The sequence below is a fragment of the Mixophyes fleayi genome, chromosome 1 (assembly GCF_038048845.1).
Source record: "Mixophyes fleayi isolate aMixFle1 chromosome 1, aMixFle1.hap1, whole genome shotgun sequence".
In the NCBI taxonomy this organism is placed as follows: Eukaryota; Metazoa; Chordata; class Amphibia; order Anura; family Limnodynastidae; genus Mixophyes; species Mixophyes fleayi.
Genome location: NC_134402.1, coordinates 386,002,052 through 386,023,305, shown reverse-complemented (window position 1 = coordinate 386,023,305; position 21,254 = coordinate 386,002,052). Strand labels below are relative to the sequence as shown.

Below are 21,254 nucleotides of genomic sequence, written 5' to 3'. Positions count from 1 at the left end.
TTCCATAAACAGTGCTTTACCCTGCTTTGGGGATGCACGTAACTGAATTCCCCATTAAATATCAAAACATAGGGGGGGGGGGGCTTGAATTCCACCAGAAGTAGCACAGCATTAAAATTATTACCATTATTACGGTAAATTTAACTTGGCTTTCTGCTCGAAAACCAGGGAGCTGCAAGCAAAAAAACGGCGTTTCTCAAGACAAGATAAAGTAGCTTTATCTTGTCTGGAGAAATGCTGTGTGACCTCCCCGGCTGCGCCCTTGCACCCCTTCCTAGTGTTTTTGTCCATATTGAAGGTGAATGTGCGATATAGGTAGCAAATAAATGGTGACAAAGGAGCGGATGCGTGGAGAGAGGAGGTGGTGCAACACAGCCAGCATAGCCACAGAGGGGTTGGTAAGAAAAGAAATCGGTCCCTGATGCACCACAGTTAGCAGATAAACACTATCCACGAGGCTGTGTCCCCAAGGTAGTGAGCTGATGTTGAGGTTGTATGTGCGAGGGATACACAGGGTGGCAATGCAGATGATGGGTCTGTGTGAGAGCGGGGAGCAGGTGTATACCTCTAGCGCTAAAGTGATCTTGGCACATGACATATGGGGTCTGAGTCATTAAGGCAGCATACTGAGCGCATTGTGCAGTTGTTCGCAACAGCACATAAATCAGCTCTGCATTCTTCCGGAGTCCGCAAGGAACGGATCTCAAGATACGTGTGTGACTATGGGTGTAGGTTCACTCTGCTGTATTAGACCAGACACTGCAGGATGAGTACATTATATATGTGGAATATGAAATCTCAAAAGAACGCACAGAAAAAAAACATATCAATTAATGTCACCTGTCAATAATAGTCATTTATGATCAAAAATGGAAATTGTATAGAATTTTTTTTTCGTTGAAAAACATTAGGGTTAGGCTGTCCTTAATGTCTACTGTACATAAAATACAGTTTTACAGCTGCTCCTGATTGCAGACACATGTTATAGCATGCTTACTATACTGACCCACAACTTAGACTAGCCCCTTAGCTGGTGCAAGAGATACTGCAAAAAAACAAGAAACTTTAACACACGCAGAGCTTCATTCCGACGTGGCTGCATTCCCTTGAGTTTGGCACGCCCCCATTGTGCAATGAGAACGTACACACGCCCGTTCCCCGCCCGGTTCACTCCCCGAAATCGTGGACCGTCGTAACTGTTATTTGCATATGCATCGGACCTGATTTCGTTGACGGCCAAGTGTCCTCTTGCTGGGCATGCGCAGAAGGGAATTGCGTATGATGCGCACAAAAAACATAGATACGTTCCTTAATGACTCAGGCCCATGGAGTCCATGTGTGGGAGCAAGCTGTCAGTGACCAAAAGTCTGTTGTGGTGGGCCCCTTACACATAGATATAAAGCTCTTGCAGGGAAGTGTACGGGCTCTGGGAAGCTCCTCAAGAGATGAGAGAGCTGGGCTACACAGTACAGGAGCGAATCACCAAAAGCCCATTATAGGTCTGCTCACTTGCTGGGAAGTAGTAGAACTGCTGCCGTCTCCCCTTAAGACAAGTAATACAGTGAAGTTTCACCGCCGGGGTCCTTGTGTCCAGGCGCGGATCAACCACAAGATGGCATCAAGAATTATTGTTAATGTCCAGATTTTCTGGAAGACACGGAAAGGGTATAGCCTGTGTGGTTTGATGAGATGCAGTTACATGGCATCAGTGTTCTGGAGTACAAACATGGCCAAGTGCTGGAAAGCCTATTGCTGCAATATCATGTCCGTAGTGGTATATGGTACAGTGAGATCCAGAGTTCTTGTGACTGTCACTGATTGATGCTTCTCCTTACTGTGATGTATTGTACGGGGAAAAAGAGACCCTACGTAAGTCCAGCAGTCTCTATGTTTATGAATTTGTGTCTCAGGACTAAGGAGAGAGGTTTTACTGGTATTCTTGCAAAGTGTCTCTTGTCTTACGGAAGGGTCCTGACAAATTAGGGGGGAGACCTCCGGGGGGGGGGGGGGTGATTAACCACATAATACAGATGCAGACACCTAAGAGTTGCTGGAGAGCTTCCTCCTGCAAGGGTAGTTGGACTAACAGATAGGACCCAGTCAGACCATAAGCTGGGAGTTGACAGGTAGCCATGGCAGAGGAAACTAGCCCTCACAGCGCCAAGATAGCAGATGGCAAGGAACGGCTATTGTTCATGTGGATTCAGTTTGGCTAGATGATGCTCCAGCAACTGTTCTGCAAACCACAGTGCCAGTCGTCCAGAGACTAAACCAGTCGCACCCAGTATCTCCTCACATGGGACAGCAACCACCGGACATGGCAGGAAGGCACATACACCCCAGCTGAGGGTCAATCCTGGGAGGGAGCAGACAAGATTATGTGTGTGTATGTATATATGTATATATGTATGTATATATATATATATATATATATGTATATATGTATGTGTATATATATATACATGTATATATGTATGTGTGTATGTGTGTGTATATATATATATATATATATATATATATATATATATATATATATATATATGTATATATGTGTATAATATATATATATATATATATATAGCTGAATCGCTATGAGGTTTTGATTAGTTTGCTGGTGGCACCAAGTTCTCTGAGCACTTAACACGCACCTTCTGCCAGATAATTTGAGGGCAAAGTCCTTAAAAACCTGGGACAGATGGGAGCTCTAATACCATGTCCTTCTATTTTATAGGACAGTCTCAGGAGATTTCGTGGAGCCTTTGCACGCAGAAAAATACGTGTAGCAAGGTACAGTACATAGACTAACTCTTATAGACATTGTATAATGGGAAAATAAAATCTCATTATTCTAGAATGTTATTTCTTTTTTAGTTTTCTCTATATTTTCCCCCCTCCATTTCTACCTTTCCTTATACTTATAACATCACCATAAAATGTCACAAAATGTACTAATTTCCCCACATATTTTTCCCACACTGAATGATTACTCCATATAAAAACATATAATTATCCTGTCTCTAGAGAATATAAAAAATAAATGACATTCTAAATAATTACGGTGTGTAAATGTATAGTTATTACATCAATTGCTTTGTGATGATTACTGACTAGTATCATGAAACGTCCCAGATGTGGACAAACTACTCCAATGACGATTGGTGCTGGACACAGTCTAATGGGAACACCAGTTTTAACTAAGTCCGAGATAGAAAATAGAGGCCTGACTAATAGGTGGCCTACCTAACCTGGGGCAACAATTGACTGCCTATACTTATATGATATACAGTGTTGCTTGCACTGGGTGCATGCAAGAAGCAATGTGAACAGGAGCACAGAGCCTGAAACAGTTCAGCTATAAAGATACGTTTCTTATATCTAGACTCCTCTAGCTTAGTTTTAACTGTAAGGGGAGCTAGGGTCCCCACCTACAGTCTATAACTCCACCAGAGTCTGTATCTGCTCCACCTTCAGTGCTATGGGTAGCCAGTAATTGCAGGGTCCAGTGCAGTGATGCCCTTCATATAAAAATAACAAAAATAAAATCTGCCCTGATCAGGATGGATGACACCTGAGGAGAGTAATACTCCTGGCAAATATTGTTATTCTCTTCTAAGGAAGGGAAGCCCCCTCTACTAGTGAGCAGCTGATGTGTTTTCTAGTGTTTGATGTAAAGAATTCTGCTATTTTTTCCCTCTTGTTTTCTAGAAAGTACATGCTCTCAAATAAACCAGAAAAACCCATCTCCCATCCTTGGGACAGAAGCAGCCAGGTACAGGATATGATATTTTTTTAATTTGTGCGTAGCATCTAGTTGTATTTATGGGGTTCAAATATTGTGAACTAGTTTAATGAACAGCTAACAAATGGAAGCTGCGGTGTTTCCAGCAATCCAAGTACAATGAAAATCTATACACAATTACCACTGCGTCTTGCTGCTCAGTGTACCATACAGTACATTCCCAAGAAAAAGCACTTGTGAAGAGTTTACTATAATACCATACTTTTATTCATACAACATAAAAATGCAACACTTGCGTATCTGCAGAGATCAAAGAAACTTACTACAGAGATGTTTCACATCTCAAATATAAATGTATAATAAAGCTAAGACCAGCGTAGTTCCTCTAAAAGCATCAATATTTCTTAGAACAATTTCAGTAGAATAAACTGCTCTGGAACTCTCATATAACAGCACATGGTATAACGGATACTGCTTTATTCTTCAGCCATGAAAAGTTTTCTGTAGTTCCAAACAAGTAATATATGTCCTTGTTTAGTTGGCTTAGATACAGCTTAATGTTCACAGCCAGATAAACAAGACAAGACAGAAAAACACTCCCACTACAAAATTGTGTGACAAGATACTAAATATCCATGAAATATGTCAAATTTTCTTAATACCTGATCATTAAGTCCTTTGGGCAAAATAGGTTGTTACCAAACCAGCCACACCAAAGTCTAACCTTTTGTAGCCTTGGTCTGGTTTCCAGCACCTAGGTAGGTTGTCAGCGGAGCTCTGTTATCAAAACAATTCACACATCAGGTCTGCCTTGAGTGTATTCCTGTTTCTCTCCTTGCATACATCATGTGACAGAATCACAAGCTAAATTTAAAAGAATATCACAGTCCATATAGAGCCTCAGTAGATATTGATGCAGATCTCATAGTATTATACATCCTAATTTCCTGACGAGTTTTGTTGCTCTGCTTCAAAACATGCTCTTATAGAAGGCCTGCAGTCCTAATTGTATAGTACCTGCACCTGTTTAATATTATTCTTTTGTGAATAGTTGAGGAGTTTTTAAATATCCAATGCTTAGAAAATTGCAGAGAAGACAAAATAGAGTACTCTCTAAACCAAAGTTTTATTATAATTTTTTTTTTTCTAAATACATTGCTATCCTGCTATGGTTAAATTTGACAAAGCTGAGACTTTGAGTTCTGAATGTATTATGTTGTCTCTTGGGCTATCTTAGGCCTATCTCAGTTACAATAATGTGGCCACCCTGACTGTCCTTGCTGCTAATGACGGATGGGAGTTGAGCAACACGATGCAGAATGTAAGTTTACAGCTCATTTCAGACCAACTGTTTTGTTTTGCTCACTGTTGATGAGTTACAACCCTCATGATCCACTTACTGAATGTCTTCAAAACTTGCTTGTCCTTCTATTAAAGGTATAGATAGATAGGCAAGACATGACCAAAGGAAACGGCACGCCTCGGTAGTACCATTGAAGTATTTAACAAACATTGTGATGATAATGAAGGCGGCAGCATTTTTTTTTTTTTTATAAAAAGGAAGAATTTCCCAAACCGAATAAAAGTACAAAATTAAACCCAAAACAAACAAAAAATGAAATGCCATAATAAATCATACAACAGAGCCACAGCCCTCATGTCCTTGGCAACTTTCATTCTTGACATAAATTGATGTCATACTAGTCAGCAGTCATAAAGCCCCCTAACCAGCTCCAAAAACAATCTTTTCCAGATAAGGAACTGCAATGTATTCTGAGGCACCTTGGAGCACCCCAAATAGTAAAACCAGAACAAATAGCCATACATCAACTATATAACCATAAACCAAGAAATACGACCTTCTTAAGAACTAGCCAACCAAGTTGTGACCATACTATTGGTAATCTCATACCTTACAAATGCGTGAGTAAATGTTACACCTTCTGATAGGTGGACCTAAGTAGATCTAAGAAACCCTCACAGTTGCGGAATAGTTGTATACGAGAACTGAAATTGTAGCACTAGGCTCCATGTCCAGGTTGGCACAGGGCAAATCCTACTTTCGCCCTTTCATTAGAATGACCCTACGGTATTATCTATATTTAAATTCATGTTCTATTGATCTGTATTCTTTTTGTGTTTTTTCAGGTCCGAGTATTTACTCATGAAGATAATGACGTTCTGTCAATAAAAATTGAAATGCAAGTGAAATTACAAGCCAGTCAGGCTTATCTGCTGCTCTCAGACCTGGGGCTGCGACCACGATGGGATGTGCACTATTTGTAAGCACAGTGGGCTTTTCTTCCTTCTTTCATCTGTGTGAAGCAGGCAAATTTAAAAGGATATGCTACATACATATATAAGGCACAAGATAAACACACATTGGAATTGGTAGGGAGAGGATGACCGAAAGCTTAGCTCCAGGTAGATTAAAGGATTGATCATGAGTGTGCAAAAACTGCAAAATCATGCACTTGTGGCTCAAAATGTAAAAGCTGTATATAATAGCGAATAATGTCAACTGAGGAGGAAAGGGATATAGGAGTCACTATTGCAGGTGACTTGATGAGGAATGCCATTTGGATGTTAGGTGGCATAGGAAGATGAATTAATAGACAAATAGACAGCGGGTTATACCTCTATATAGTGCATTGGTGAGATCATACCTGGACAGGGTCGGTGCAAGGTTTCTCAACGCCCTAGGCAAATTTTCACACTGCTGCACACACTGCATCACACTACTGCCCCCATTGCATCACAATGTCCCCTATCCAGCACACTGCCCCCCCTGCATCTCAATGTCCCACTTGAATCACACTACTACCCCCCTCCATCACACTGCCCGGCCTTCCTGCTTCACACTGCCCCCCGCTTCTGCTTCATACTGCCCCCCGCTTCTGCTTCACACTGCCCCCCGCTTCTGCTTCACACTGCCCCCCGCTTCTGCTTCACACTGCCCCCCGCTTCTGCTTCACACTGCCCCCTGCTTCTGCTTCACACTGCCCGGCCTTCCTGCTTCACACTGCCCCCCGCTTCTGCTTCACACTGCCCAGCCTTACTGCTTCACACTGCCCCCGCTTCTGCTTCACACTGCCCGGCCTTCCTGCTTCATACTACCTGGCCTTCCTGCTTCACACTGCCCGGCCTTCCTGCTTCACACTGCCCGGCCTTCCTGCTTCACACTGCCCGGCCTTCCTGCTTCACACTGCCCGGCCTTCCTGCTTCACACTGCCCGGCCTTCCTGCTTCACACTGCCCGGCCTTCCTGCTTCACACTGCCCGGCCTTCCTGCTTCACACTGCCCGGCCTTCCTGCTTCACACTGCCCGGCCTTCCTGCTTCACACTGCCCGGCCTTCCTGCTTCACACTGCCCGGCCTTCCTGCTTCACACTGCCCGGCCTTCCTGCTTCACACTGCCCGGCCTTCCTGCTTCACACTGCCCGGCCTTCCTGCTTCACACTGCCCGGCCTTCCTGCTTCACACTGCCCGGCCTTCCTGCTTCACACTGCCCCCGCTTCTGCTTCACACTTCTCTCCCCCATGTTTCACACTTCTCTCCCCCATGTTTCACACTTCTCTCCCCCATGTTTCACACTTCTCTCCCCCATGTTTCACACTTCTCTCCCCCATGTTTCACACTTCTCTCCCCCATGTTTCACACTTCTCTCCCCCATGTTTCACACTTCTCTCCCCCATGTTTCACACTTCTCTCCCCCTTGTTTCACACTTCTCTCCCCCTTGTTTCACACTTCTCTCCCCCTTGTTTCACACTTCTCTCCCCCATGTTTCACACTTCTCTCCCCCATGTTTCACACTTCTCTCCCCCATGTTTCACACTTCTCTCCCCCATGTTTCACACTTCTCTCCCCCATGTTTCACACTTCTCTCCCCCATGTTTCACACTTCCCCACCCCCCTTGCTTCACACTTCTTCCCCCCCACCCCCCTCAAAACTTTTGGCCATGACTATATGATTGGTTTCAGCCGTATCACTTGCACCCAGTGTATGTTGGGTATAAATGTAAACTGATAGTAATATTGACACGGCATGGTCTTTGATTTAAAAAAAGTACACGCATGTGTGCCACTATATAGCACAGAACATGTGTATGCAAGTAAATAGACTATAAAAAAGCATTGTACAGTGCACACTGCAAGCATCTTTATTTATGTGTTTAATGTAAAGAAAAGGTTTTTTTTGTTATAAAATATCTTTCTATATATTTCTATGTGATAAATACTTTTGTGTCAAAAAAGACAAAAGTATTATAGGAGTGATACCTTTATTGGCTTACTCAAAAAAATTATTATTATATTTGCTACTTTTCAGAGCACAGAGGCCCCTGCATCAGCCAACTTTACAAATGAATGACTAAGAAACAGGCACAACAATTAAGAGCTGTTACATCAAGAAATTTGTACTGGGAGGGGGGGGGGGGTTCATTTATACAGATTGAGGGGAAAGAAAAGGATGATCTTATGGGGCACTCTTGAAATGAGTATAGAGAAATATAAATGTGTATTGACTTCGTAGTTAAAATCTTTAGATAAATCTTTATTAGTACATTGATAAAATTGTCCTAGTAGCGAAATATTAAAACTTGTAATGACATATCATGTGAATTGAAACATAAACTGTTAAGAAGACAAGTAACCCTTGTCCTGCCGCAATCCTGCTCTGATTAACTGGTTTATTGATTATTAGCAAATATATTCAATTGTATCACCAACCCTTGTTTTGACTTAATTTCACCCTTGCTCTCAGCCAAAAGAATATCTCCTTGTAGGTGGCAGATTCAGTGTTACCTTCCAATAATTACAATGTATCTATTGTGATTTTGCTACAGTTTAGGGCATTCCCTCATACAGCCACAGGAAAAATGTTAGCCCTCACTAGGTCCTCTTAAGCTGTGAACTCCTTTGCAGACATATGTATATATTGATATTGATTAACCAATCCTGTCTGCTTAAAACTGACCTCTGTAGCTGTGAGGTGCAAGACTATCTGCACTTCGTGCCCCACTATCTCCTCCTTGTAACACTCTGCTACCTATCTATGGCGGAATAGACCGCTCTAGGTTATAATTGTCTGGCTACAGTTTAGGGCATTCCCTCATACATCCACAGGGAAAATATTAACCCTCAATAGGTCCTCTTAGGCTATAAACTCCATGGCAGACATGTGTATATATTTGTATTGTTAAACCAATCCTGTCTGCTAAACCAGACCTCTTTGACTATGAGGTGCAAGACTGTCTGCACTCCGTGCCCCACTATCTCCTCCTAGTAACACTCTGCTATATATCTATAGCGGAATAAACCGCTCTAGGTTCTAATTGCCGGGCTATTGTATGATTATTAGGGGATAACAAATTCAGAGCAGCGAGCGCGGCGTCCGCCGACGCGCGTTTCGCTTTTAGCTTGCCTAAGTGAAAGCTAATAGCACCCTTCCTCTATTAGTATCTCTTATATAATTAAGAATGAGAGAAATACGTATTTTGAGGAGGTAAAAAATGGGATGCTTGGTGCAGTCTTCCTTTCCCTTTTGATAAAAGGGGGGGGGGGATTTCATTAAGATAAGTTAAAGTGATAAAATTGAGGTTTTCATTACGGATGAAAGCGTAAAGCATTGTTTTTTATGCGTTGGGATGTAATCTTTTTTTTTTTTTCTATGTACTCGTGTGCGTATACTGCAGTTTGTTGTGTGTTTTTTTTGTACGGCAAGTAACATTTGGCCAGAGCTTACTTACGCCCGTATCATGAGATATGCTTGGATTGAAGCACAGTCAGATCTACGTTTTAAACTGCTACTTTTTTTTTTTTTAAACACAACTTGCTGGCAATTTGCATTCGGACTTGAATTAGGCCCCATATCTCCATGAACAACTAACTCTACTTTATGCCCTTCTAAAGGGCCACTAAAATGATACACTCTTTGCATTTCAAACTTACCAAGAAATCACTAAGGGACCTCAATATGTATAGCTTGGAGCAGAGAAGGGAGAGGGGGAATGTTATACAAGCTTTCAAATGTATCAGGGTTTTAACAAGGTACAGTAGGAAAGCATTCTACACTGGAAGAGTATTAGAGCTACAGGACACAACCCTAAAACCGGAGGGTGGTAGTTAAATGGGAAAGTTGAGGAAGAATTATTTAACAGATGTTTAGAGGCTATTATGGTAGTGAAATATAAATATGTTTGGCATAGACCTGAGGCTATCCTAAATCCAATGGCGGAACTACCATTAGTGCGGCAGGTGCATTGCTCATGGGCCTATAGAGATAATGGGGCCCACTACATGGCAGATGCAGAGAGTCGGGGGTCCCAGTTCCCTCCTCCCCACCTCCCTGCACTGACGCCCATAGCTCACTAGTTCCGTCTCTGCCTAAATCTGTAAAAATAAAGCAAAATAAGCTATGGTAACCTACGTATCAGTGGTTAACTTTAATACCGGCTTTACAAGCCACATGCTTTTACATGCTTTTAAAATCGATCTCTTACAATACAATTGCAGGAGCTGTAAGGTTGTTGAATCTGCTGGCGATGATGACAAAATATTTTGCATAACCTGCCCACCTGTGAAGCAAAGCAAGTCCAGAGATTTTGTCATACTGATGTCTCGTCGGTATCCATGTAAAAATGGGTGAGTCACACATTTAATACACCAAAAAGGAACATTTGTTTGAGTTCTATGACACACATAATCAAATGAAACTGCAACAGGGGCTTTCTCATGAAACTCCATGTAAGATAATGTGTTGTCACCAGCAGGGCTTCCTTCTGTCACTGCGTTTCCCTAAACATAGCACACACACATTTAAAATAAATTGGTCTCGCTGACAGTATAAATCCATCCTCAGCAAATATACCCATCATCCTCTGGTTGAGGACATTTTTGGCACACCTTCAGTAGCTACATACTTGCCGACATTTGAAATCGTTACGTGGGGCATTTAAGGTTGTGTGCATTTTTTTTTAAATGCTAGAAAAAACAAACATTGGTGTACTTTCCTATACAAATAATGTAATGTAGGTAAATGACATTGCTATATCACTATAAGCACCATAAAGTAACAAAATATCCAATGATATTCTTGTTTCAGAGATCCTTACGTCATTGCAATGAGATCGGTCACCTTGGCCTCATGTCCTCCAACAGTAGAGTACCTGAGAAGTGAGGTGCAGTGTGCAGGGTTCCTGATCTATAGTCTGGGAAAAGATGAATGCCAGGTATGTAGCTATAAAACCCTTAAACCATCTATGTGCTCAATTATTTTCACATGCTCAGAAAGCCAATTACCTGAACATTTCTGCTCAACCAGACTGAGCCTGATTAGCAAGCTGCAGTGATACAAAATATCACAACAGTTTCAGTTCTTAGCGATGTCTGATAGGGAGGGTAGATGTTGCTGCTTTTGTCTTTAACTAATGGCAAGTTATTAATTATAATCTTTTTTTCTGGTTCATCAGGTGACCACTCTGAGCTACTTTGTCACCCAGTATACTAGCTTATACATACTGACACTTGAGCTGTTCTAAACATGCAGTCTCAAGGGTTACTTGATGAATGTTCAATAATTAGCGTATTAACACAGAGAAATCTTTGCCATATCAAATGAATCAGTATTGTAATACCATTTTCAGAAAGTTTGTCTAATGGATGAATGAATCAATATCAAAATTTGTCACCTCCATAAAGAGACAATGCACTTGACCTGACATTATCATAATATAATTTTAATACATGCAAGACCCTTACATATATGTTCAAAAGAGCTTCATGATGTTGTAATACAAAAGTGATATCAATATATGTAAAATGTATGCTTATATTTTGGTATGTAGTGAAGTCACTACCGTAAAATAACACCAAAAATACTATCGCTGCTCTGTCTCCTGAGCTTGATCCTGCCTGTATGATGCTCCAATAAAGGGAAAATTGGAGGCAAACCCTACCTCCTAAATTCATGACCAAAACAGAGAAAAGGTAACACCAAGCACTCCAAATGGCAGTGATGTGCTTGTGTAGGTGAAAAATATGGTAACTGCTACAATCTAATGTTTTATTACCTAGCGGAAATGCGAGTATAAAATCAATAAAATGAGGCACATTAATATAGCCTGGACAGCTCTGAAATGAACCAGAGAATATATATGATGGGTAATATCAATTCAGTTCATGTGGATCCTCAATCTAGTATTATTGCATATAAAATTAAAAAAATGTATGTAGCTAGCTGTCCAAACCTATGCCAGGTACCAGGTCTTTAATTGACTGAACAAGGTATTACTATTTTCCACATAAGGGGATGATAGCCAGGCTGTAATAAATGCTGTGGTTATAGTCACTTAAAATCCATGTTTATACATTTAATTCTCCTATTTCTAAGTTGTGATGTCCACTTTGTTTTATTGTGGATTCTATTAATACCAAATTTTAGAGACATTTATAACATAAAGGTTCTATGGGTTCTGATTTATAAATCCTAAGAGGGTATGAATCCTTACTTTTCATGGTCTCTTTTCCGTGCCTTTGAACCTTTTACCACCATGACATAGCGGGGGACAGTTTTCACTTCTGGTCCTGGAATCGGAAAAGATTGCCGACTTGTGCACTTGTGCACTATTATCTTCAAGGTTTCTCCCCTCTCATGCTGTCAGGAGCAGTAGCGCATCCGTCTCCCGGTACCTAAGAAATTGTAAATATGCTTGTGGCGGTTCAAAATATGAATGTATATGTATATTGTGTGTCCATTTTATTCCTAATATTTTTTTTTATTTTTTTTTAACTGTTTATTTTGAAAACGCATTAGCAGAATACATGAGTCTACAAACATACACTCAATTCAACAGTGTGTTGCACTTGGGACAGGAGGTCAAGCAGGTACATGACTGACTTCATAAATATGGTAGTCAGGTGGGATTAACAGAGAAAATAAGAGAACAGGCTCATGTGCAGAAGATGAGCTGGGGGTGACCTACAAGGGGTAGGTTGGGAGGGGGGGATGATGGATATTTTGTTCAGGTAATCCCAGGTACTGGGGTCTGATGTGTATGGGGAAGAAGGATAGGGGGCTAACACATGGCGTTTGTTGGCCATGTCCCATGTGATTAATGTGAAGGAGGTAGCGGGGCACGTGTATGCTGAGGTGGGCCTGCAAATTCTGGGGAGCCATGGTAGGTGATGCACAAGTGCATCTGAAGACAGCATGTTTTCTATGTCCACCCACTTCTGGAGTCCCGGGTTAAGGTGCCATGAGATGAAGTGGCTAAGTTGAGTAGCAAGATAGTAATCATATATTAGCGGTAGTCCGAGGTCTCCCACCTCCTTGGGTTTGGAAAGTAGTAACTTACTCAACCTGGGTTTCCTACCCCCCCCCCCCCCCCCCCAAATAAATCGATTACAGGCGGACTGAAGTGTTGCCAGTGTCCTGTGAGGGATTGGTAGTAGTAGTGTCTGGAATAAGTATAGAAGGCGGGGGAGGATGTTCATTTTGACCGTTTGAATTCTTCCTACCCAGGAGATGCTCCCATTTGGATAAATCTTGTTGAATACTTGTAAATAAGGGAAAATAGTTCGATCTGTACAGCCCTGAGTAGTGTTTGGTGATATTCACCCCGAGATATTTGATGGAATGAGGGTGCCATTGGAAAGTATAGGACAAATGAAGAGCTTCTTGGGTAAGACGGGAGACATGAAGTGATAAGGCTTCGGATTTAGTGTCATTAATTTTATATCCAGATAGCTTTCCAAAGTGTGATAATCCTAGCATTAGGTTAGGGAGAGAAGCAACTGGATTTGTTACTGTTAGTAAAACATTGTCTGCAAAGAGGGATTTTTTGTAGTGATCAGGGCCCAGGGAGATACCAGTTATGTCAGGGTTGAAATGTATTCTAGCCGCCAGGGGTTCAATGCACAGTACAAACAAAAGTGTTGATAGTGGACACCCCTGTTTCGTATCATTATGTAACTTAATGTGGTTGGAGGCCTGGCCATTGGTCATAACCCGCAAGGTGGGGTCTGTGTAATGGGCAGTGATGGCTTGTATCACAGTGGCATCGAAAACAAAAGTCTTCAATGTGGAGAACATGAAGGGCCGAGACCCTGTCAAAAGCCTTCTCCACGTCCATGGCTAGTAAAAGTGAAGGGAGTTTATTCTCATTAGTGTGATGCACTAAGTCAATTAATCTGCGATTATTGTCTAGTGCTTGCCTTTTAGGAATAAAGTCCACCTGATCAGGGTCCGTAAGCTCAGCAAGGACTCCATTTAATTTATTGGCTAAGATCTTGGTGAAGAGTTTGATATCAGTGATGAGAAGGGAAATTGGACAAGAATTTAGATATAACTATAATTGTGGATGTGATGTCAGGATAAAAGGTGTCACCGTGTAATATTGAGTTGAATAAGTAAGTTTTGGGAGCAGTGTTGGGGCAAATCTTTTATAATAGGACATATTGAGTCCGTCTGGGCCCGGTGCTTAAGAGGGCTTCTGAGAGGTGAGGGCAAGTTTAACCTCTTCTTCAGAAATGTCCTCACATAACCCTTTTGCTTTAATCTGGGATAATGTTGTATCTAATCTTAGTTTTCTCTTCAGCTTTGGGCTGTGTTTGTGCCAGCCTCTTGCACTTTTTGATTTGTCCAAAGACTTGGGGGTCATTGTTGTCCCTAAAAAATGCTGCTGTGTAGCTTTCGGAATGGACCAGCTCTAAAAACTAATCCACACATTTTTCTGGGTCATTTTCACCTAAACCGCTGAACTGATTATGGGTTTGGGAACCTTTGTGTAATAATGCATTTTCCTCTTTTTGGAAGGTTTTCTCAGAGTTATTTACACCTTTCTTATAGTTCTGTTTATCGATATCTGCTTAGTTTGGTTGCTTTGTTTTAGTCCTTGTTATTAATACTAGTAAAATTGGCTGGATTTGGTGATTTGTATATACTTTTCTGATTGTTATTCATTGGGAGTTGTTTGATTAATGGCGACCTGAGATTAACTTTATCTTGGTGATTTCTATTTATTTGATAATTAGATCTGGATTCTTGTCTTCCTAGATGACCTCTAAATTTTTCATAATTTGGTCTAAAGTCTTGATTTTGTTCACATTGTTTCTGCCTATGGTTTCCGTATGCCATACATTTCTTATGTTGGTGTATCTTATTGTTCCCCCGGTTTTGTTTCATATTTCTAGAATCTCCTTTGTAGTCATTTCTGTCTCTCTTTTTAAATTTTGTTTGTTTCGTGTCCATTACTTTTTCTTCTATTTCTTCTAACCCACAGCCAGCCATTTATTACAGCCAGTCTATCTTCCCCTTGTGGAAAGTAGTAATACCTTGATTCAGTCAATTACAGACCAGGTACCTGGCATAGGATTGCACAGCTAGCAACATATATTTTTTTCGTTTTTTAATTTTATATGCAATAATACTAGCTTGTGGATCCACATGAACTGAATTGATATTACCTGTCATGTATGTTCTCTGGTTCATTTCAGAGCTGTGCATGATTTTATTGTCTTTATGCCCGTAATTTAAATACATAGCTACAGAGCAGAATAATAAAAACATGGAGGTAATTAATAGAATAAATCACATGACATAAAGAAACAATTCAGGGAGAAACAAGGAAGACAGACTGGATGAACGTGAGACATACGGCAGAGTACTCTGCTCTTGAGAGCTTACATTCTAGAGGGAGGGAGTAGTGAGAAACAATAGGAACTAAAAGGACATTAAACTTAGCTATCCAGATGGGTGACAGAGGAGGTGGAGGCTAAACAGTTGAACTGGCAGGAGGGTGACTGAAGTGATGACAGAGTAGGTTGTTGTAGTTGAGGATATTGGGTGGGGAGGGTGAGGAAGAGGGGAACAAGAGAGAAGATGAAGGATGGGAGTCAGCAGAGGAAGATAGAGCAGTACGGAGAGACATGGAATGCAGTTGGCGTAGTATGGGTAGAACAACATGGTAATACAGATAAACAGATTGGACATACTGTCATGAAGGAGTAGCAGCCAGCAGTTTCTTTCATGTGAAACTGGTGGTTGCTGCTCCGCCATGTCAGTGTTATACTGGAAGAGTGGTGCTTGCCTGTGATGTTACAGCCAAGTGCCACACTTCCAGTCCCAGGAGGAGAGGATGCTGACCCCACCTCCCGCATGCTAAGGTAAGCAATATGGGGGAGACGCCGGCCTTTGTGCTGTGACCTGTATCTGGTAAGAGAATTCCTCTGTGAATTCTGATATTCTTATACTCCATTTTGCATATTGCAAGTAGATTAAAAGATGCAGCTTACATTTGCTTTATGTATGAGTTTCACTCACAGTTGATCTTGCTTCCTTTGCAGTCAACATTTTTATTGTGAATTGTTTAATCTCCTAGCTGGCAACAGGCCAATTCTTCCTATCCCCAATTCCAAAGATTACACAAAATATCACTGACCGAGAAAGCTAATACAATAGGTGCCTAGAACTCTGTGAAAGACACCTAAATACTAGGAACTTAATGGCTATTTGTACTTAAGAGTTCATGCACCTCTTTAATAATATTATATGCACAGCACTGAATTGCAATATTAATGTGTTTTTGTGATCTTTCTTTGTTTTGCAGGTGGCTTACCTGAACCAGCTGACGTCTGGTGTAATGCCATACATCGAAGAGAATCTCACTGGCTGGTCTAATTCTATAAAAGAGACTGCGTCCTCTTGTATAAAATTCTTAGAGACCGCCAAGGTCTACACAACGTTATTGTAGATAAATCACTTCTTTTTTTTTTTTACTCAAGTTCCAAACCGTGCTCTACACTTATGCTCATTTTTGACAAACGAAAACTGTTTGAGGGCAAATGAAACCTAAAAACAATGACAGCATCTTAAACCACAACTTCTCATCCATCTGCTGAATTATTCAGGTTTTGAAGAGTTTTTTGTGCAAGAACAGTGGATAATTGCCTCTCTAGTCATTTAGATTAACTTACCTGTGCACAGTTTAGGACATACTTAAAAAAAATTGAACTGTTAGGTATATGAAGATCAGACTTAAACTATTTGTTTTCCTTTTCATATTCTCTTTTACTTTTTATACATAATTCATCTTTAATCTTGCAATTAGTCTGCACATCTCCTCAACCTCCTGCCCTTCTCCATTTGTCCCCGCTCCTGCAGTTACCCTTCACCTTTTGTCCCCGCTCCTGCAGTTACCCTTCACCTTTTGTCCCCGCTCCTGCAGCTACCCTTCACCTTTTGTCCCTGCTCCTACAGCTACCCTTCACATTTTGTCCCCGCTCCTGCAGCTACCCTTCACCTTTTGTCCCCGCTCCTGCAGCTACCCTTCACCTTTTGTCCCCGCTCCTGCAGCTACCCTTCACCTTTTGTCCCCGCTCTTGCATCTGCCCTTCTCCATTTGTCCCCGCTCCTGCACCTGCCCTTCTCCTTTCTACCTCCACTCCTGTTCCCCTCTGTCCCTCGCATACTGGAAACAAACAGGTTTACAGATCCATTTGATACTACCTACAGGAAAGTTTATATATAAATTACTCTAATATCTGAATTTATATATCTATCTGTACTGTAGTCGCCATACTGACAAAAGTGGTATTTTAAGCTATGTCATAAATTTGTAATTGTATAAAAAGAACACATTAATTCACTAGTAATTTTCATATTATTTATTTAATATATTAAAATATATCTTTACAATGTAGTGTACTCATTTTTAAAGATTTAACCACATGCTGCAAATGTCCTGTAATCATAGCGACCAATTAGATATTAATGTTTACACCACTTTATTTATTAACTCTTACTATCATGTGCATATTCTGTACAGCCACCATCACTCCCACTGATGTACTAAACAATCTGACTTTAAATAGTTTTCCGTAAAGATGTAAAATGTAATAAGCAATTAAAATTATTCTTGATACAATGTTACCTTTTGCCTTATTGTGTAATTCATCTTTGACTACTACTTGAGAACAGTAGATGGTGCCAAATGTTAGGATAACATGGTAATGATGGCCACTCTGTTTGCAACTACACTGTCAACCTGTCAAAAAGCTGTATTCCCTACAAGGTATTCTGTGATTTAATCTTTAGCTGGTTTTGTTGATTGAAGAACTGATTGAGTTTTTCTGTCACACTGGAAGTTTCAATATGTTATATCTGAAAACTAATCATTATCTGTAGATAGATAATGATTACTTTTTGCCAGAAAGTAGTAAAATGCAATATTAAAAACATTTTTATAGAAAGTGAAGATAATTGTACTTAAACCAGTTAATCCAGTTAAACAATAAATAAATATTTCAATATTAATAAGAATTTTTTCATACCAGCATAAAGACACACAAGGCATTTTAAATGCAAATTTTTTGATGATATGTAATCTTTAGAAGCAAATAGTTATTTTATGTGGATAAGAATTTGTACAAAAATTTTTAATTTTTTACAGTTTGTTTTCTTTTTCTTTGTCACTATTTTATTATGCTGAAAAATATGTAATTGTTATAAGCAACAAATATATATATATATATATATATATATATATATATATATATATATATATATATATATATATATATATAATGTTAACCCGTGCATGATACATGCATTCTAGTCAAATCAAGCTACTTAAGGTATTAAAAAGGTTCTTGTCATGCGTTTGGGCCTAGCCCAGGCCTCCACAGGGGAAGAGCGTTAGTTCCCGATGCAAGCGCCCTTTTTTAACGTGGTTTTGTCCACATTTCACCACCTCATCATTTTTCTCCATCACCTCATCCTTCATCTTCATCGCCACATCCTTCATCAAGCTACTTAAGGTGTTAAAAACTCCCCACTGTCACCCCCGACAACCACCAACCACTCCCAACTGACACTTCTCCTTCAAGAAATATATAGGTCAGTGTATAACTCTGCCCTGACAGCTGACAGCTGCGGGAGAGAGGAGAATGCTCGATCCCAGACGCCACGCGGATTGGTAAGTTTTTCTTTTTTCTTTGGCTGACTGCGGTAGAGGGGGCAGCGTGAGAGAGGGCAGAGGAGGCAGCATGAGAGAGAGGGCAGAGAGGACAGAGGGGGCAGCGTGACTGGATGCAGAGGGGGCAGCGTGACTGGATGCAGAGGGGGCAGCGTGAGAGAGGGCAGAGGGGGCCGCGTGAGAGAGGGCAGCGTGACTGGATGCAGAGGGGGCAGTGTGACTGGATGCAGAGGGGGCAGCGTGAGAGGGGGCAGCATGAGAGAGGGCAGCGTGAGAGAGGGCAGAGGGGGCAGCTTGAGAGGGCAGAGGAGGCAGCGTGAGAGGATGCAGAGTGGGTAGCGTGACTAGATGCAGAAGGGGCAGAGTGTGTGGAGATGAAGGAGGGCACAGTGTGAGTTAGCTGTCAATTATTCTTTGACAGAAATAATTGAAAAAAATATATAAAAATATTATTTTCCCTTGGATTTATGTGTATTATTTTTGCATACAACTAAATAAGTATTTCTGTCCTGACCTAAATCCTTATTACTTTTTTTTTGACCCAACTACTTCTAAAACAGGACTGCTCGGTAATTATTTTGGAGGGGTGCCTTGAAAAAATAATGTAGACTCTAAGGCAGAGCTGGATTAAGGCACTGGGGGGCCCGGGGCACTTAAGACAGAGGGGGCCCTATGGTGTAATATGGCTATAATTTTAGACAAATACGCAGGCAATATTATGTTCACTGTTATTAAGTGCACACAGCTCCCCCTTCACGAACAGAGAAGCATAAAGAGGGACATACCTCCCAACTGTCCATTCTGACTAAGTGGCACAGTCACCCAAATTCGGGACTGCCCCACCAGATTCAGGACAGATGACAGACTATCCTGCTTTCTCCTACATGTTATTTCCGCTTTCTGTTTTTGCAGCCTGCACCCAGACAGCTCGTCCTCCATCCTGTCAATTGACCCATATTATTATCAAATTATCTTTGCATGTGTATGTGTATATCGGTCATCCCTTCCGTCCTAGTCCAACTAAGCATTAGCAGGCCAGGAGTGTGGCAAGGCAACAGATGCTAATGTCTGTGGCATCAGTTAGCATGAAGATGTTTTATGTCATTTTTATTTTGTTTGCTTAATATTAACATTTTTATAGGGCCTTGCCATGCATTTGCATATAAAGATAGTGTATGTCCAGAGGGGGGGAGCTAATGGAATGAGTGGCGGTAAAAACAGGTGATAAATTGTGGTTGGCAGTGTCCTGATAGGCAGTGCAATTGTCCATGTGGTTACAGGAAGTGAGACATTCGATAACATCAATGGCACGATTGTAACTTTACAATTTTACTGCGGCATTTTCTTCAGTCTCTTAAGACGCCAACTTTTTTAAATGCGACTTTTCAGGGGCAGGGAGAGAGGGTCCACAATGAAAGCGGCTATAGGGAAAATAGAAAATCGAGGTCTTAGCACCACATCCTAACTCTCTGTTCTACATTTGTATCCCCATGTCCCCCTCCTGAATCCCCTTCTTCATCTTGCACCTCTATCCCCCTCAAACACATTTTCTATCTTCCCTCTCACTCCTCATTCTCCCCCTACTTAGCATCCACATTGCCTCCTCAATCCTCTTCTCTGTCTCCATCTTCACCTCATTTCCCTCCTCATCAACGTGGTTCTCAACTACCACCACCCCCCCAATTCTCATTTATCCCCTCAGCTGCAGATCTTCACATACCTTAAGCCCGGGAGGCAGAGCGGCTCCTCTCTGCTCCTCATCACAGTCACAGCTTTGTGGCAGCAGCTGTGTCATCATTATGCCCAAACGGCTTAAAAAAAATTAACTGCATACATACATACATACATACATGGTATCACTATAATACCAGCGCGATGGCACCTTAGGCAAATAGTGCCGACTAAGCACTTAAATGGAGGACCCTGTGCTGTCCCCTGTATACCGGCATTTGGGGGTAGCACCAAGAAACATGCAGAACCTGGTGCGGGGGGCATCCCGGGGCCCTCCCTTAATCTGGCTCTGGTGCTAGGGACTCTGCAAAACACATAGGCACCTCTCAGGGCACTGACATAAGGATCCCAGACTGGTTGGTGACTACACACTACAAAAAAGTACAGCTGCCGCAAGACACTTTTTGTAATGCAATGCTATTATTTTAATATTCCTGAAATATCTGCCAAAATTATATTTATCACCCAAATTATGAAAATAAGTACTACTATTATGATATAACTGTTAAACTGCGGTCACATCAGCTAATCCATCATGGGAAGCAGATACAACTCATCACAACCAAGTCTATGCAAAACTAGGTGATAAGGTAAAATATAAACACATGTATAAGATCGCTGGATGTAATAGATATGAATATTACAACAGGTACTTGTAACACCACTGTATAAAATGCATGTAATATAACGCCATCAGGTATAAGGCTGTATAAGGCCGTAAGCATTGACACATCCTGCATTATGAAGCATAAAGCCCACAGTATGACACTTACAGCGCTCCCAGGGGGCTCGCCTAGGTTGTCTACAAAAGA

At 41.2% G+C, this 21,254-nt stretch overlaps 2 protein-coding genes across 3 annotated transcripts in view; both read left to right on the top strand.

The window, feature by feature from the left end:
• The window catches only part of ACOT12 (acyl-CoA thioesterase 12), a 40,433-nt gene extending 22,770 nt beyond the window's left edge, over positions 1-17,663 (top strand). Inside the window, exons 10-16 of the mRNA XM_075180255.1 lie at positions 2,732-2,787; positions 3,706-3,769; positions 4,977-5,060; positions 5,888-6,021; positions 10,253-10,381; positions 10,842-10,968; positions 16,345-17,663. Coding sequence (XP_075036356.1) covers positions 2,732-2,787; positions 3,706-3,769; positions 4,977-5,060; positions 5,888-6,021; positions 10,253-10,381; positions 10,842-10,968; positions 16,345-16,488 — 738 coding nt within the window. The 3' untranslated portion in view covers positions 16,489-17,663. The remainder of the gene's footprint in view (positions 1-2,731; positions 2,788-3,705; positions 3,770-4,976; positions 5,061-5,887; positions 6,022-10,252; positions 10,382-10,841; positions 10,969-16,344) is intronic.
• The window catches only part of LOC142097997 (uncharacterized), a 1,069,021-nt gene that overhangs the window by 1,031,110 nt on the left and 16,657 nt on the right, over positions 1-21,254 (top strand). The window contains exon 1 of one of the 2 annotated variants that reach the window (XM_075180407.1): positions 18,641-18,711. The exons of the other annotated variant lie outside the window; for it this stretch is intronic. The gene's annotated coding sequence lies outside the window, so the exon portion shown is untranslated. Of the gene's footprint in view, positions 1-18,640; positions 18,712-21,254 lie in introns of those variants that run through there. 2 annotated transcript variants of the gene reach the window in all.